Genomic DNA, 17,308 nt, shown 5'->3' with positions numbered 1-17,308 from the left:
GCAGCCTGGTTTGGGCACGTGTGTTACTGATAGAAAATAGGTGCTGCACTCCCGCACTCCCCGAGGATTTCAGGACTTGCCTGTGGGGTGTATTGCTGGTGGCTCTGGTCAGTCGAGGTGGGTGGTGTGCTGCAGGCTGAAGGTTTGTCCCGAAGCTGACTGATTGCTGCTGTGATTTCCTTTGAATCTCCATGCCGTCCTTCTGGCGTCCCCTGGCTGCTGCACACTTGCTGGGGACAAAAGTGTGTTCCCTCTGCTGGGAAAGAAGCCGCTGATGGAAGGATGCTTTCATACAGCAGTATCGGTACTCTGGGCCTGTCAAGGTTTAATTCATGGTCCCTTTGAGGCCTCGAGATCAGAGTTTTGTCTTGTGAATGGCTGCAGGATCAAGTTTAAGGGTGGTCTGCAGGTTCACAGTCTCTGAAACATCTAAACCAAATCCCTTCTAAGCCCTTGACTCCCACTAGGAGAGGCCTTGGATCAAGCTCAGAGCGTGCAGTGTACAGCTCAGCTGATGCATTAGAACTAAGCCACACTTTGGTAATTAAAGATTCGTGTCTTTTTAGGCACACTGTCATCATGCCTGTAATTAAGGCTGCAGCCAACGTGCCAGTTGAGAGTGAAGACTTACTAGTTAAAATGAAAGACATTGTTATGCTAAATTATTAAAAGGAGGGTGTTTTTTTTTTAAAATGCATTTTATGCCATGTGTAACTGTGGAGATCAGCTCCCATGGTGCTGTGGAGGCTAAGATCATATGAAGACCCATACAGTGACATAGCAGTTACTTGGCTGAAATGCTGGCTCTGTTTTGTTTGCTACCTGAAACCTTTTCCTGTGCCTTTTTTTTTTTTTTTTTTTTTTTTTGTTATATAAGAAACGAGATGATGAAAAGCCAGAGTCAATTAAACTCATCTCCTTAGGAAATATACGTCCTGTGGTTCTTTTATGAATCAGGTTGACTGCAAGGAGGGGATAAAAATAGGGTTTATTTAAAATTAAGTTTATCATTTTCTTCAGATTTCTGAAATTGACTCTGCTTAAGCTACATGCAGAAAAATTGAACAGGCTTCTTGGTCATTTATCTTCTGTTCCAGAAAGGTAATGATAAATCATCTCCTCCATGCTACCTCTCTAGGTATGTGGCCCTTCTCACCATAATACTGGACCACAAAAATGACTGGCATAGGCTGTGGATGCTGTCCCAAAACCTGATTCTGCAAATACATGATGAAAAGATTTCCATACTGGATGTTACAGTCCCAGGATCTGGGCCGAGGCTGGTATTTCTGAGATATTTTTTTTTTTTTTTGTCCTCTTATAATGGCTTGTGAAGCACTTCCTCAGTTTTTATTTTGGAGTGGGCTGCTCAGTGTGTTACCACAAGGCAGAAAATTCACTGAAAAAAATAAGTGGATATTATCGATTAATGTGTTCAAACACAACTTTGTTACTTTTAATTCACTCTTGTGACAAAAATATGTGTTTGCATGTTTGAAATTGCCTTCCTCATAACTTGGGAGGAAGGATGGCTAAGCAGGAAAAACAACTGAGGGAGGGTGTGAGCTGTATCAGGTCTCCTTTTTTTTTTTTTCCTGTATCTTACCCAGCCTTTCTCCCTGTACTAATTGCCTCTCTTGTGAGCAAGGACGACTCCCAGTAGTTGGCAGGCACATGTTGCAGTTCAGAGCTGTGGATTGAGAGGGGGCAAAAAGCCAATTTTTTTCATGGCCGTGCTGCAGAAAATGCCAAGCAGTGCCCCTGAAACTAGGTGGTGGGAGCTTGCATCTGTAAGGGGCTTGGCTAACTTGGTGTTTTTATGCTGAGGTTCTCGGACATCTGTTCAGAAAGTATTGTGGGGGTGGAAAAAGAAATCCTGGGCTCCCGGGATGGGTGGCCAACAGGTTGTTGACTTGTGACTTGGCTTGGAGGAAGACTAGTGTGGGGTCTTGGAGGTGGGTGATGGGTAAAAATGGGCATCCAACTGATCAGTTGTGGTCTAGACAGAAGGAAGGTGTCCAGGACTAGGATCTGGTGTGAACTTCCTTCTGGGATGATGTGGGTTTGGGGAACCGTGCCAGACTGTGGGAAGCGTTTCAGGAACTGGAACCTGGTGAGGGCTGATACTACGATGAGCATCCCTGATGAGTAGTTGCCATTGGGGTTTCCTGGGGCATGCGGTGACCTCCTAGCCTGTGCCTGTTCCTGCAGTGAGCCCTGCACCTGAGCTCCGCGGCTGTCCTGGGAGCTGTGTGCTGCAAGCAGGAACCAGCTTGGTCTGGTGAGGTTATGCTGACCCAGAACTAGTAAAACCTCCTTGGTACAAGGCAAATGTCTTTGCACTGTTCTCTCTAGCAACATTAAGGTATTATCCAGGTGCCTGCAATGTTGGAAGAATGTCAGATTCCCCCTGCTCCCTCAGGGTTGTTGGTTACAGAGGGTTTGGGATAAATGGTTGGTAGTTACATAGAACTGGCACGCAAGCAACTGGCATCTAATATAATACATGCAGGAGCTGGTTGTTCCTGTCCTACAACATGAAATATTAGAGCCAGGACAGAAAAAAAAAAAGCAGCACTAAAGAAATGGCCTCCTCCATCAAATCATGCCAAAGTTAAGCTGAAAAATTGTAATGTGGTATACAATAACTTCTGGAGCTTTTCAAGATTAAATCAACAGCGCTGATGTCCCAGCTCTTTAAAAGCGTTCACACTGTGCACTTTGCTGTCTCAGTGAATGGCAGTCTCCAGGCAGGTCCGATCTGCAGCTTACTTTTCATACTTTTGCAAAGCTGGATTGGGGCAGTGAGCGTTCCTAGCTTTGCTGCAGGTGCTGCCCACAGCTGCTGCAGAGGATTTGCTGTAGGTGAGCACAGATACTGTTAGACACGATTGCAGCTGCCGGAGTTGGGACCTGAACACCTGCTGACAGGTGAGTGTGTCAGGACAAACTGTCCTAGGTAGAAGGAGGCTCCTGACAGCGTTCTCTGAGGAACTGCTCTGCAAACTGAAACCAAACCAACCTCTTTTTTTAACTAGGTAATTATGTACAGTAGTAATTCTAGCATGCAATTAGATGTGGTTATATATAGTATACCGTATAAGACACGGGGAGTATAACTATAACTTTAATGCATGAGAGGGAGAAATTGGCTGTTACCCAAACCTACTTATTTTACACAATGCTGTCACTGTCTGGTGCTAGCTTTTTGTTGTTACTATTTCAGTCTCTGAAATTACTCTTCTGGCCTAGACCATGTCCTGGACTTGGCCTTCCTGAGGCTCCAGGTTCAGTTCTCAGCCTGGCAAGCTGTGCATGGTGTGATGCTCTCGGGAACCGCAGCAGCCCCAGCGGGGGAAGCCTAAGCACTTGCTGCAGGCAGGAGGAGTTGTGCCACTTGTTGGGATCATCACCAGCATCCTGCAGGAGGCTGACTTATGGTCAGATAGCCTGTAAATTGCATCAGTCTTTACCCGCCTTGGGTGCTGTAGCACTGGAGGGCAGAGCAGACTCGCATGCTGCTGGAGCGCAGAGCTTGGCGAGTGTTGTGGTTCAGGCTCTGGTGCTCTAGTGTTGTGCTGCTGGACGCCACATGGCTTCTGTAAGGTCCCTCTGCCTGGGCTGCGGTCACCCAGCTGGGGCTGTCAGGGACTTCTGCAGCACAACACTCAGACCTCTCTAGTAGCAGAAATTACCAGGTTTGGGGGAAGTTCAGGCTGCTGGGGGTGTAAGGAAAAGGTCAGTTTAAGCAGTATCTAAGGCAAAGCTGAGGTTTACTAAGAAGCTGAACTACAAGGATTTTTTTTTATCTTGTCAGCTGAGCATGAGCCTGAGACCCACCACCTGTGTGTGTTACCATCAGAGTAGATACCAGGCATGAGTACAGGCTGCAGGCTGGATCTGCAGAGGAAAGCCTACTCCCAGCACCTGAGAAGCGCGCACAAGGTTGCTTTGAGTCCCTCCATTGTGAAAAGCCTTGCAGGGTGCCCCCGGTTTGAAACATGTGCCAGCCACAAAGGGTGATCTGTGTCCTTTCTGTCCTCTGGCAGGAACTTCGAGTGTGGCCAGAGCGTGGAGTGCGACGTTTGATGAAATCATAGGCCAGCACATTGAAGAATTTTGTAAAAAATACATGACGATGGATGCTCCTGGAGTGCTAGCAAAATACCCAGACATCTTTGCAGTGGTGATAATCATCATCCTAACAGGTAAAACCTTGGAGAGGTTTGTGAGTCTTGGACCTCCTCCTGTAATTTCATTCTTTGCTTTTGGAATAGGCACAAAGTTTTTTGGAGAACATATTAAAGACTCTTTCTTTGCTACAAGTGTTGGATTGACCTACATAGCTGCTGTGGAGTTAGGACAGGACAGAGCCTGTTTACAAGGTTTTTAATTAGAGGGGAGTGTTCTTGATTTTTTTTTTTTGAGCCACTTTTAAAACCTTCAATCAAATTTTATACAAGGAAGAAAAGAAAAGATGACTTTTTACCCTCAATCAGGTATGAAAGTTTAATCCTTCCCTCCACAAATCCTATTACACAAGAATTTCATTCTGTTGCTCTATCAACCTTATTTCCCCTTTGATAATCTGCTAAATTTTGGTGCCTTGAGCCAGGAAAGTGAGAAAAAAACCCCACAGAAGTCAGTAACAACCTCATGTACTCCTGTTTTGGGTTTTTAAAAAATATATATGGGCTTCAGTTTGCATCAGTGAATGGAAGAGTCCAGAGAAATAAATGTGGGATCAACAGTCAGGCCCTCTTTTTTTTCTAAAAATGTGCAAAGGCTTTGATCGGAATTTGGAGAAGTTTTGAAAATTTGTAAAATTAAAACCTTTCTGAACTTCTACCTCTACTCCAACTGGGCCTTGCAAAGCATTCCCAAATTTAGGCATATTTTAACAATTATGCTTCTCATGTACCTCTCTGTGGCTGCTAGAATGCAGAAGCTGCAGCGTCACCCCAGCCGAGTTATCCCGGCATTTCCCACTCTGATCAGAATGGCAGTCTCACAGCATGAGCTGTGCTCCTGAGGACAGGCTTCAAAAGCAAGGGATGCTTTGGCATCTGGGTTTGCATTTGGATCTAGGACTGTGTTGAGGACTGCTCAAGTCAATAGCAGCCCTCTCTTTTCAGGACTACATCTAAATAGGAGAGATTTTCCGCTTTGTTTATTTGTATATAATGAGTATTGCTCAAATTTCAAATTAGAATCTGGTCTTTCACCTCAGATACAATTTATTAGGACTCCTTGCTTTAGCTCTACCGCATAAAATTATACAGATTACAGATGACTTTATTCCCCTGCATTGAGCAAGTTCCCTGGATTTTAATAAAAAATACAAACCATTCTTTTCTACAAAAGCTGCTGAATGAGCACCTTTAGTCCCAAATATAAGCACTACAAGTTTATTTCGGCTTGCACTGTCTTGAGCTTCGGATTTTTACAAGGTACCTTACAAGTTTTGCTGGGCAGGGAGACAGTTTTATCAAATACTTCCCTGATGTCGCTGTCTCGGCTGATTTCCTATTTTAATAGAAGGAAAGGTAAGTGCACAGGACGCTCCCCTCTCCTTGAAGGGCCTTGGAATAGCAGTAAGGACACCCTGTTGTGCTTCTCTTCTCCCTCAAGCCCATTTTTTGCCCCCTCCCTCAGCTGCCACCGTAGGTTTCTGTTAAAGGTTTGTGTTAAACGGTTTGAGTTCTTGAAAGTCAAGTCACCTGAAGAGCAAACGCAGGTTAGCAGAGCTCATTGTTCTGAGAAGCTGAGCTATGCCTCAGTGAGATGCTGGTTGCCAAAGCCTGTAAACGTGCTCTTCTTCACATAGATGCTCTTAAGACCACAGGCTGAAATCCTGCTCTTGCTGAACTCGCTGACAAAGCTCCCTCTGATTTAAATGGGAGTGGTGTTCCCAAGATGCTACCTTCTTCTGTGTTTTCAGCACTGGAAGTAGCTGTCCTCCCAGATTCAGTCCCTGCTCATATTTTCTCCTGCTTCTAAGGAAAGATGTTGTTCATAACTTCTGCATGTGGCCAAGACCTCTAAGACTATTCCTTCATGAAAAAGCACTTAGGGTGCTTTCTCCAAGTCTCTGGGTGGAGTTTGAGGCTGTGTCTAGGTGGCGTGGCGTAGCGCCATGAGATGATCGGAGCTGGCATTGAAAGTGCTGGAAGCAGCTTAGCTGTGTTAGCAAAGCACTCTACCAGGGGCCTGTGCCAAATGGGCATGCTGGGTGGGAAGGTGTGTCACATCCTGCACTAGTAATGTCTGGGCTGGAGTCCTCGTCTTCCTTCTGGGTGAGTCAGTCCTGACCTGCCTGAGCTACTTGCCTTTGTGGAGAAATGAGGGATGAGATGAGATGTGGGCAGAGCACAGCACGAACGGAGCTGGGCTACCTCTGCAAGTCCCCAGTGCTTGTTGCTGGTGGTGAAATACCTGACTGCCTATCTGCCATTTGTTCCCCAGGGCTTTTAATTTTTGGCGTGAAGGAATCTGCCCTCGTGAACAAAGTGTTCACCTGCATCAACATCCTTGTCCTCGGCTTTGTCATGGTCTCTGGCTTTGTGAAAGGATCTGTTAAAAACTGGCAGCTGACTGAAGAGGATGTTTACAACACCAGCCACAGCATTTACAGAGACAAGTAGGTTGGATCTTTTCTTCTCGTGTCTGAAATTGATGCATCTTCAATGGTACATTTATAGGGGAAGTTGTGATGTAGAAAACAAGTGCATGGGATGGCTCCCTCCTTTTGGAGGCCAAGCTGCCTTCAGTGGATGTTTGCTAAAAGCAGGCTATGCTGATGGGCTGAAACTGATAGAAGATAGGCTGTGTGAGCATGGTCCCTGCTGCAGAACTGACCGTTTCCAGCCTCATGACCAGTACGGCATCCAAATATGAGAGAAAAGAGCCTTAAAACAACCTCCTATTCAAGGCTACACCAGGCTGGTTCTGGTACCTGTATGAAGCCGTGACCAAGTATAGCTCTGTAGTTTCTTTGGGCGCTTGGGCAATATCCTTGAGGCACCTTTGTACCTTTTGGAGACCTTGTCCCAAACGCCTCAGTAAAATGAAGGCAAGTTGCAGATTTTTTTAATGCATTGCAGCAAGCATATCACAAATCCATTTTTAATGACATTTTTCTACTTGGCCAAAATCCTGTCTTCCTATACAAGATCAAAATTAAGGCGCTTACAAGGGTTGCCAGTGATACAAGGCTGTTCATTTTTACTTGAGACTATGCAACATGTCGTGGGGGCCTTTACATATCTCCATGTACATCAACTTGGTCCTGGCTTGCTATCTAAACTCTTTATGCTGGCTTGCAAGGAAGCACAGTTTGACAAAAACTGGAGAGATTCATAAATGTTGCATGGGTCAAATCTGGCTTGTGTACAAGCTGTTTATTGACCCACTCTGCGAAATGCAGCCTGCTGCAAATTGCTTCCATAGGAAAGGTGCCCTCCTCCTTCCCTGCTGCTATGCCCATGCAAGGAGCAATTAGTGCAATAGCTTCGAAGTGTAACTGTAGCTTTTTGACCCGTAGCACTTACTATTTTTGTAAAATCTATCTGGGGTTTACTTCACTTTATTCACCATTTCCAGAGTTATCTACATTTGGGTTGTGCTATTTCTGCAAATAACAGGCTGGTTTTCATCTTAAGTCTCAACAGAGCTTCTATGAGAGAGTTCAGATGCTTATACCTGATAAGACTTGCAGATTTGGGATTTAGTTTAATTTAATTGCCTTAATTCATCTTTACAAAGGCTTTTCCTTGAAAAAATGACCTGTCACTTGAACTGAAGAGTGTGTTATACATGACAAACACAGGCACGTGGATCTGGGGTCTTGACCCAGAGTGCACTGGGATCAGTATGTGTCTGTCTGTTGACTTTGGATGAGGCTCAGCAAAGCACTTGGTGCATCAGGGATGCAGGCTCTCGGCTCCCTCAGGGTCCCAAGCATGGTTTGGTTATGAGCTTGGCACAGGGAATTTTGAAAATGGAGGATTGGGTAGATTTATGACAGTCATGGCACCGTGCTTTGCTCTATTGTCTACTCACTTTCACCTAAGATGGACTCAGATAAAGTGTAAGTGGATGTTTTATATGTTTCTCAGTCTTCAACTTTCATAATGAGATGCTGTACTTTTTCAAAAGCTTATGTTTAAATGAATATGCGTATCTACACACATGGGTAATATTAGGAGAGGGATTTTAATATTCATGCTATTTTCTCCCTGTCTGAGCCAAGACATTTTTATCCACCCTCAAAAACAGGTGGTGGGAACAAACCGTGAACCATTTTTATTCCGTGCATTCCCCAGGCTGTTGCAGGGCAGCACAAAGCTCAGCAGTGGGTAGGGCTTAGCATTTTGCCTGGTAATTTTATGCTAGCCTGTGAAAGAGAGAACATGTTCCTTCAAACTCCAGCTTTGGGGTTTTTTACGAGATAATGTGAATAGTTTTGTTGCTCCCACCTAGGCAGGATGACTTCTAACCCAATGCCGTGCCTTTTAGTCAGACACAGGAAGAAAAGCTCCATGGTGTCGGAGGGTTTATGCCCTACGGATGGAAAGGAGTCCTCTCAGGGGCAGCCACGTGTTTTTATGCTTTCGTGGGATTTGACTGTATTGCTACTACAGGTAAGGGCGAAGATGTCTTCACTCTGGTTATGAACCTGGTTGCTGGTAGATTGGCTTTCAGTACAGCACAGGTAATGAGTAATTCAGGGCAATGCATTCATCATTCTTCTGAACCTCAGCCCAAAATATATTTTTGTCTCCTAATAGTCAAAGTGCTGAGTGCGTCCAGGTCCTGGGGTGCCTGAGTGTTGACTTCTAGCTGCCGTGGCAGGCAGCTAGACTGTATAACCCACAAAACGAGCTTTCTCCCTTCTTCGCCTGCAGGGCCCAGGCTCATGGATGGTCACTGACGACACTTACCAGGTCAGACTCTACAGAAAACACATCCAGCTTTACCAGTTAGGCACACAGGGAAGGCCCAGGTTCAGATGCCTTGTATGACTGGTGAAGTTTGAACCTCTAGCTCCAGATGATGCTTTAATTGACAGGTTATTCTGCAGTAGGGTTCTTCAGTGCCTTCAGCTGAAGAAGCTCCACTGGCTTGGAGTATTTAAAGAACCAGAGAAAATGAGCCTCTGGGGAGTCATTTGCAGCCTGAAGCCGTACCTCAAAATCAGGGGGAGTTTTTATCTCCAAAGGTTCAGAGATCCTCTGGAAGAGAAACCATTAGCATTTTCATATTTCCCCTGGCTAAGAAGAATCTCAGTTCCCTGGAGAAAGGAAGGATTATCCTTAATTTCACATTTGGCAAGAATTGAATTGCTTCAGAGCTGAAGCAGAGGAGGGGGAGATCATCACAAAGACAAATAAAGCAGTACTGCTTCTTGTTCCAAGGAGTTTGAGGAGTGCTTGCTCTGTTAGTCCAGCCAGCCCTAGGGCCTCTCCTTGGAGAAGAAACACATTCATCTGCCTTTGACTTAGGTGCATGGGTCTCTGCTTATTGGTTCATCCTCCTGAAATGCCAAACCTCAGGGAGCTCTTGCTTTCAAAGAGCTGCTTTGTAGGACAGGGAAAGCTCAAAGCTGTTTCTTAAGCAGTGCCTGAATTCGGAGGATTTTTTTTTTAATCATTTGTCCCAACTTGGTTGTAAAAAATTTTCCATAAAAACTAGAGTGAGTCCTTTTTTAAGAAGGATTTTCAAAGATCTTTGTGATTTCCAGGTGCTGACAAATGTTTGTCAGGAGTGACAGGAGCAGCAGGAGTGGGAGTGATCAGGCTGTGGTATGCCACGTGGACGAGGCAGGCCATCAGCAGCATCACGGTTGAACAGTGCCTCACTGCCTGTGAAGCCTTTGAAAGCCCCAGCCAGCATGCCGTAGGTTGGGATAAAGTTCTTGCTCATCATTTAGCTGATATTTCAATTTCTTTCTTCTAGGTGAAGAGGTGAAAAACCCTCAGAAGGCCATTCCTATTGGCATTGTGGCATCTCTGCTCATCTGCTTCGTGGCTTATTTTGGCGTGTCAGCTGCCCTGACGCTCATGATGCCTTACTACCAGCTGGATACCAATAGCCCTTTACCCAATGCCTTTAAATATGTGCGTTGGGATGGAGCCAATTATGCAGTGGCTGTCGGTTCCTTGTGCGCGCTTTCTACAAGGTGAGACACTGCTCTTCCTTTGTGCATCTCACAAGGCAAACATGTACCTACCGCTTCTTTAAAAAATACTGCATGTCAGGTCTTTGGCTTCACTGTGTTCCCTTGGGTCAAGGGAGCCAAGACTAGGGATGAAATTCAGAGCTATTGACTTCAAAAAGACCAGGATTTTGCCCTGTGATAGATTTCAGAGATGCACATGACTGGTATCACTTCAGGAAGTCCCATCCTAGCAGCAGACCCAGCAGGTGCATCTCTGGAACATAAATCTGGATTGAGTGACTAAGACATGGGGACAACTCCACAGTACAAGCACAATTTTCCTGCAAGACAACCTGGTCTACTGGGTGGAGAGCAGACTTGTGTCCGGTAGTGCAGGGGGCATCTTCTGGAGTGTATGGGGCCTGCCGTATCCGTAGCTGCCTGCAGGACAGCTCTCTGGGTGGGAGGCAGGAGGCAGAATGTCATCCTCTGCACTCTGGAGTCCTGTTGTTTCAGATCAGCTTAGACTTATTAAATTAGGTGAGCAGCTCGTAGGGGCTCATAGAATGTACGGCTCTTTTGCCACCTGAAAGTCAAGCTCTTTTCATGCCCACGGCGGAGTTTAGATATCCAGAATCTTAGAGCTGTACCTCAGTTGCCAGCTATGAGTGACATGGGTGTGCAGAGAGAGCCTTTGAAGGAGAAGCTGAAGTGAACAAAAGCCACCTGTTCTGTGTTCGTGCTGCCATAAACTTCCTTTTGCTTGTGTGTCTGTGCTCAGCAGGAGGTGATATAAGTACATTATTTCCCCTTTCTGTGTCCTTAGTCTCCTTGGCTCCATGTTTCCGATGCCTCGAATAATTTATGCTATGGCAGAAGATGGACTTCTTTTTAAATTTTTGGCTAAAGTCAATGAAAAGCGAAAAACTCCAATAATTGCAACAGTGACATCAGGAGCCGTTGCAGGTAAGATCCAAAGACTTATACAAATGCATGGAAAGGATACATCCTAGGGCATTGTGTGCTCATCCTAGGGACATTTAAGTCTGCCTGACTCTAGCCCGCTTATTAATTGGATGTATTGCACAGCATGACATCTCAGAGGGTGCCGTGGGTTTCGAAGCCATGCCCTGGAGGGGCCGGGTGAGCATGAATAGCTCACTGTGTGCCTGTCCCTCTTTCTCAGAGCTTGCTGCTGTCATCCTGCCTCATGCCAAGAATTACCTTCATCTGCTCCCTGGGTGCTTTGCTGGTCTTAAAAATAATTAACCCCCTGCAAGGCGGCAGCCAGCAGTGCCCCAGCATCCTTGTGGCTGTTTGGCCTGTCTTGGCTGAAGACACCACACTGCCTGTGGGTAGCTGCTTGGCAGAAGATGCCAGAGCAGCCGGAGACAGGCAGATGGTCCCTGTGGCAGTGGCGTTTGTTAATCAGTTAGTCACAGCTGGCAGCTGTGATGTTCTCCCTTTCCCTCTCCTGGCTCCCAGGAATATGGGAATTAAGCCTCCCACGTGGCAAGGATAAGCGGCTTACCCTCCTCTTGCAGCCACTCCCATCTTCATGATGCCTAGCAAGAGGAGGGGCTGGCTGCTTCCTCTTTACCTTCTGCTGCAAATGCAGGACGAGCCTTCAGTACAAGAACGTGTCACCTTTGGTGGGGAGTTGCTGCCGCGCCGCTGCCATGGGCGCTGAGCTCCTGTGAAAGGGCTTAGCTACTGTCACTGGGGCTCGCTGAGCCTTCTCACAGCTGCTTCTCTCACATCTTCCTCTTTGGGTGTCATTGGGTCCAGACCCGTGGGAAAAGAGCCAGATAAAGTAAAAAAATGTCCTTTGCAGTCCCTGCAGGTCTCCTCAGAGTGGCCTGGGACCAACACACACATGAAAACTGCAGGGACAGCACTTGCCAGCTGAGCTTGAAGGTTGGGTTAATTGTTGGGCTCCAGGTGGTGTGTTGAGGGCAGGCTGAGCCAGGTTCAGCTCTGAAATCCCTGCACTGTCGTATGACTGGTGGCATCACCTGAATGTCTAGGGTGTCTGTCCTTCGCTTAGCTGCTTCTCCTTCTGGAGGCCTTTATACAAAGTTCTGTACAGCCAGCGGTTGTACACACTGGTTGATCCTGGTGAAGGAAACCCCTGTGACGAGGCGTGCTACCTCAAGATGCCCTCCTTGAGGCCTGGTCCCATTGTGTGCTCCCAGCACCACAGGAGCGAGGTGCTGCCTGTCCTCTGTTCGTAGCTACTTCCAGGAGATAGTTGTGGCTTTAAGGGTGCTGCAGCTGTGCTGGGGGACTGACAGCGAGGCTGTGGCGTAAACGTCTGCTCATTGCTGGTAGTCGGGGCAACAACGTACCTATATAAGACAAACAGACTGGCATTTACTGTAGTAAATGGCTCCTCAGGTTCCAGCTAGTGAGGCTGTGCTGGGGCAGCCTGCAAGGTTTGGGGTATTGGTACGCCAAGTCCTGCCTCTTCGCATCTTGGGACAGCTCGAGCTCCCCTGCCAACTCCTGAGCAACAGTCACGTGAGCTACATTGTTGTTAACGCTCCTGAGATGCGTGTGTTCTGCCATGTTACTGACTTTTCTTCCCCCTCTCACCTTCGTTTCCTCCTACAGCTGTTATGGCCTTTCTCTTCGACCTGAAAGATCTTGTGGATCTCATGTCCATCGGGACCCTCCTGGCTTACTCCTTGGTGGCAGCCTGCGTGTTGGTACTGAGGTATGGATGTAGAAACTGCCCCTCTTGTACCACATGGACCAAAATCCATGCAGCAATCAGATGCCCTCGTAGTTTCCATAGACCCAGTAAACCCATGAACGTTGCCAGTTACAAGCATGCAAAGAACTTGATTCTTCAAGCTTATGGGGGATTGTGCTAGTTGGAAAGGGGTTCCTCTGAGCTTGGTTAACCCTTGCTCCATGTCACTCCTGCTGTGGTCAACCCTCAGTGCCCTGGGAAATATGCCAGTGGGTGGGGATGAGAGATGAGTGGACCTGACTGCCTGCGTCATCATTGCTGTTGTTCCCATTGGGGATACAGTTTCAGGTTGTCTTACTTCTGAAAGGGACTTCAAGATAAAGTTTAGTAGCAGCAAAAAAGCTGAGTATGTATTTGCAAGATTGGTGTCTTAGTGCATGTTTTTTTAGAAGTGCTGAGCTCCCATAGCTTCCCTAACCTAAGCTGAAAACTGAGTATCTTCATTGCTTGGCACCTCACAGACAACAGCACTCTACCCATGAGAACAGTACTTTGAAGATCATGTTACTGAAAAATACCTTTATGCGTTCAGTGACTTATTCAGAGTCAGGTGGAGGTTTTTTACAAGCTTACAGCAAATGCACTGAACTAAGAACTGTCTTCCAGCAAGTGAAGGGCCAATGCAGATCACTGTGCTTTTGCTGTCTACCCTGCCCCTTGAAAATCCATGCTGATTTTCCTTGCCTTCTTACTTATCCTCTGATTTCCCAGTCTGTTCTTCCTCTTAGATCTGGAAATGGCTTTTCCATTTGTTTTTGCAAGCTGCTGTATCTATCGTGTGGCATTTTCCCTATCATAGATTGGCAGAGCGGGCAGCCTGTCTCTCAGCGGTGCAAGCAGCTGATTTGGCTGGCTAATGAAGTAGCAGCTGAATTGTTTCCGAAGCTGTAAGGTCCTGCCACTAATACCCTGCTGTGGCTGGACCTGAGGATTTCACTGCATTTCCCATTTGGCAGTGTTTCGCAAATGCCCTCTTTGCAAACACATCCCCACAGGAACGATTTTAAGGTGTCTTTTAAGATAACCCTTTCCTTTAGGCTGGTGGCTGAGTCACAGACAAAAACTTCTTGTGAAAGAGACTTGAGGCTGGAAGATGTTTCTTCTTTATGGATCCACCTGGGGCTATGTCAGGGCCCTGTTGAATGAGGTGCTGTCCACACACACCCACCAAAACAATGACGTTCTTTGTTCACCTCTTCCCTGTGTGGCAGCAGACCAGCTAGCAGAAGAGACTGGGATGGAGGAGGACGGGGCACTGGGAATGTGTGCTGAGCTGATAGCTTAGCCATGTCCGTGCCAAGAAGCTAGAGCTGAACTGCCACAGATAACCCAACGGCATGGTTATGCCCAGCTGTCTGTCCCTCTGCTGCTTCTTTCTCCAGTCCTTACTGTCACCCGGTCATGTTTTGGTAACGCAGACGATAGGGTTTGTGAAAAAGAGCACTGTCCAGTTTAAAACACCGACATTACAACCAAGCTGTCGGTGATAATAGCTGACCGTGTTTGCCTACATCATGACAACATTATTCCTCGAATTTCCCTCTGAAACAAGAGGGTGTAGATGTTACGTGGGCCTGTTCTGGCACTATAGTGATCAGGGACACAGCCATGACTGTCTGTGTGGCTTTTAAATGAACAGTGGGTACCCTGTGCCAAACCAATATGCTCTTCGTTTCATTTCCCTTTTCCTAGGTATCAGCCAGAGCAGCCTAATTTGGCATATCAGATGGCTAGGACAACAGAGGAGACGGATAACAACGAGTCTGTGAGCACCAGTGAGTCACAGGCAGGATTTCTTCCAGAGGAAGAGGAAAAGTGTTCCCTCAAAGCCATATTATGTCCACCAAATTCAGACCCTTCCAAATTCTCGGGCTCGGTGGTGAACATCTCAACATTCATCATTGGTAAGCGTGGGACAGCGAGCCAGCTGGTAGGTCCTTGTACTCACCGTGGTGGGAGAGCTCACCTCCTTTGGTGAGCTTGTGTAACGGCCAAAATAACTGAAGATCTACAGGTCGAATTTATGGCTTGAAAAAAAAATCCACAGAAGGGGGATGTGGGTATATAGGGGGAAGGGCTCATCTCTTACAGTTAACTTATCCATGTGTTGCTGTTTCGTTTGCTGAGCTTTCAGGTACTGCTTTACCTGCTTGTGGTTTTGGGTTTTTTTTGTCCTGTTCCTAAAAAAATCAGTAAGCTTTGATGTCTGTTCACAGGTTTCCTTATTGTGGGTAGCTGTATCTTGACTGCCCTTGAGCCAAGCATTCTGATAAAGGCTGTATGGATTATCGCTTTTGTCCTTGTTCTCCTTGTCAGCTTCATTATATGGAAACAGCCCGAAAGCAAAACCAAGCTCTCCTTTAAGGTGAGTGTCCTGGGAGGTGGCTGGAGGTGAAAGTGCTTGTTGGACTGTATCAGGAGGGGACACCTGGCCAAACGGACGTGCAGAGAATATAGGCATGATGTGAACTTTTCCGTGCAGGGCTGCCAACAGAGCTGATGGTTTGAGCTCTCCAGCTAGCGTGGCTGTACTCTGCGCTCGTTGCATAAAGGGGTGTCCTACAGAGCCACGCTCAGCCTCTGGGTGCGGTTTCCTCTTGGGGTCTGACCTCAAATGTCAGTGTAGGTGCTTTGCTGCAAAGTGCAGCGTGGCAGAAGCATTGTGGCCAGCCTGCTGCCCAGCAGCACCCCGTGGGCAGGAGCAGGATTGGCACAGGAAGGGGGGCTGAAGGAGTTAGCTGAGACATCGGAGGAGGCGATCGGGAGGGGAAGCCATGTGCTCGGATCAGCAACAGTAGATAACTTGGAAAGAAATGTAAATGGTGCTGGAGTCCAGGCAGAACCTGGTGCAGAGATGTGGCCGGAAGAGTAGGACAGTGCTTTTGAAAGCAGAATGTTACAGGATATGGAAGAGACAAAGACCAAAGGAAAAGGAGATGGTTTTGACGGACCGCATCAGATCACGGATACAGAAGGAGAGGGAACCCAAGAAGCAAGCTTGTGTGGGAGGATCAAAGGGGTACTTGCTAAAAGGCTCTAAGGAAGTGCACTTTCACATCCTACTTAGTCCCAGTGGAAACTAGGGGATGACCGTTCCCTCTTTAACAGCCTCAGGTATGAGTAACTATCACTTTCCTGCTCTGTCCAAGCACACCATCCTTTTTGTATTAAAGAAACACTGTGATGGTTGGGTTCTCTTCCCCCAGTACAGTCCTGCAAGTCATGTTTTATCGTATTGATTTCAGGCTATTTCCCCAGTTTATTAGATTAGTTTGGGATTTTAATCCCATCCTCCAAACTGCTGTTATTTTGACTGCTTTTCAATTATGTTTTTTTCAGTAAATTCTCTGATTTTAATAATTTGATCCAACCAGAGTTGCCCAAGGTAGTGTTTACAGCTCATTTTGGGGTTATGGTCCCAGAATTGGAAATGGAAATGTCCAGGAGCAGAAAACTTAGCAATTGTCATCTAGACTGTATTTTCTGAACTTCCTTCAGAGGATATCTCTTTGCCTTACAGTCAGGATACTTTACCTCCTTTTTTTCTCCTCAGCCACTACCCTGTCCAAGAAAAAAATTAGACCTGCCACTGCTAAAGCTGTAGTAGCTGTTTCTTATCTCCTTGTTGTCCTTTAGACACTTACAACCTGACTATCGAGTGATTTTTCTCCAAAGCCTATCTGGGAATCCAAGGCTGACTGGTTGGTTCCCCAGTTGGTTTCCTGTATTTCTTTTTAATAGGTAATTTGTCTCCCTTCTCCGGTCTTCAGAGACCTTACCAGTCTACCAAGAGCTCTGATATGCTTCTTAGTAGTTCAGAGATCACTTCTGCAATCTCTGGGTACATAACTCACCTGCCTAGGGAGATTTCATTTGTCACCTGCTGGCTTGACAAAGCCTAATTTAGAAAAACATTATTCTTCTGTTTTCTAATTTGTGTGCCCATCTCCTTTCTCTAATGATGTGAACAGCTGCTCACCATAATTTATTTTTTTTTTTGTGAAGCTTAAATCAAGAAAGGCCTACGACATTTTTCTTTTTGTAAATCTCCATTTTCCTTAGGGAGTGAATTCCATTTTCCTCTTAGTTTCAGCATATTAACAAACCTTTCTATTGTTATAATTTGTTCTTTCTGATTTCGTGTTTACGTGCCTGTGCTATCTTTTTATATTCTGATTTTTGCATTTTGGCTTTACAGTCTCATTCTTCTTTGATTCTCAGATCACAAAGGTGTGTTTAGTACAGCTGCTCTTGTCTCTTGCAATATTTTCTGGTTTTCTTCTGCTCTGGGATAATCTCATTTGTATTGCTTAGTTACCCTGGTGCCTTCTGGATGAAGTTCCTCAGATCCTTCCTCTGACATTCCTCTTACCTTCTTCTGTTCTTCAGTAGGT

General features: G+C 46.3%; 1 protein-coding gene across 1 annotated transcript in view; it reads left to right on the top strand.

Moving 5' to 3' along the window:
• The window catches only part of SLC7A1 (solute carrier family 7 member 1), a 46,857-nt gene that overhangs the window by 23,560 nt on the left and 5,989 nt on the right, over nucleotides 1-17,308 (top strand). The window contains exons 3-10 of the mRNA XM_037377005.1: nucleotides 4,050-4,208; nucleotides 6,466-6,640; nucleotides 8,518-8,642; nucleotides 9,958-10,180; nucleotides 10,986-11,125; nucleotides 12,773-12,875; nucleotides 14,607-14,818; nucleotides 15,131-15,279. Coding sequence (XP_037232902.1) covers nucleotides 4,050-4,208; nucleotides 6,466-6,640; nucleotides 8,518-8,642; nucleotides 9,958-10,180; nucleotides 10,986-11,125; nucleotides 12,773-12,875; nucleotides 14,607-14,818; nucleotides 15,131-15,279 — 1,286 coding nt within the window. The remainder of the gene's footprint in view (nucleotides 1-4,049; nucleotides 4,209-6,465; nucleotides 6,641-8,517; nucleotides 8,643-9,957; nucleotides 10,181-10,985; nucleotides 11,126-12,772; nucleotides 12,876-14,606; nucleotides 14,819-15,130; nucleotides 15,280-17,308) is intronic.

Source organism: Falco rusticolus, chromosome 2, assembly GCF_015220075.1.
Source record: "Falco rusticolus isolate bFalRus1 chromosome 2, bFalRus1.pri, whole genome shotgun sequence".
Classification (NCBI taxonomy): domain Eukaryota; kingdom Metazoa; phylum Chordata; class Aves; order Falconiformes; family Falconidae; genus Falco; species Falco rusticolus.
This window is presented reverse-complemented; position numbering and strand designations above follow the sequence as displayed.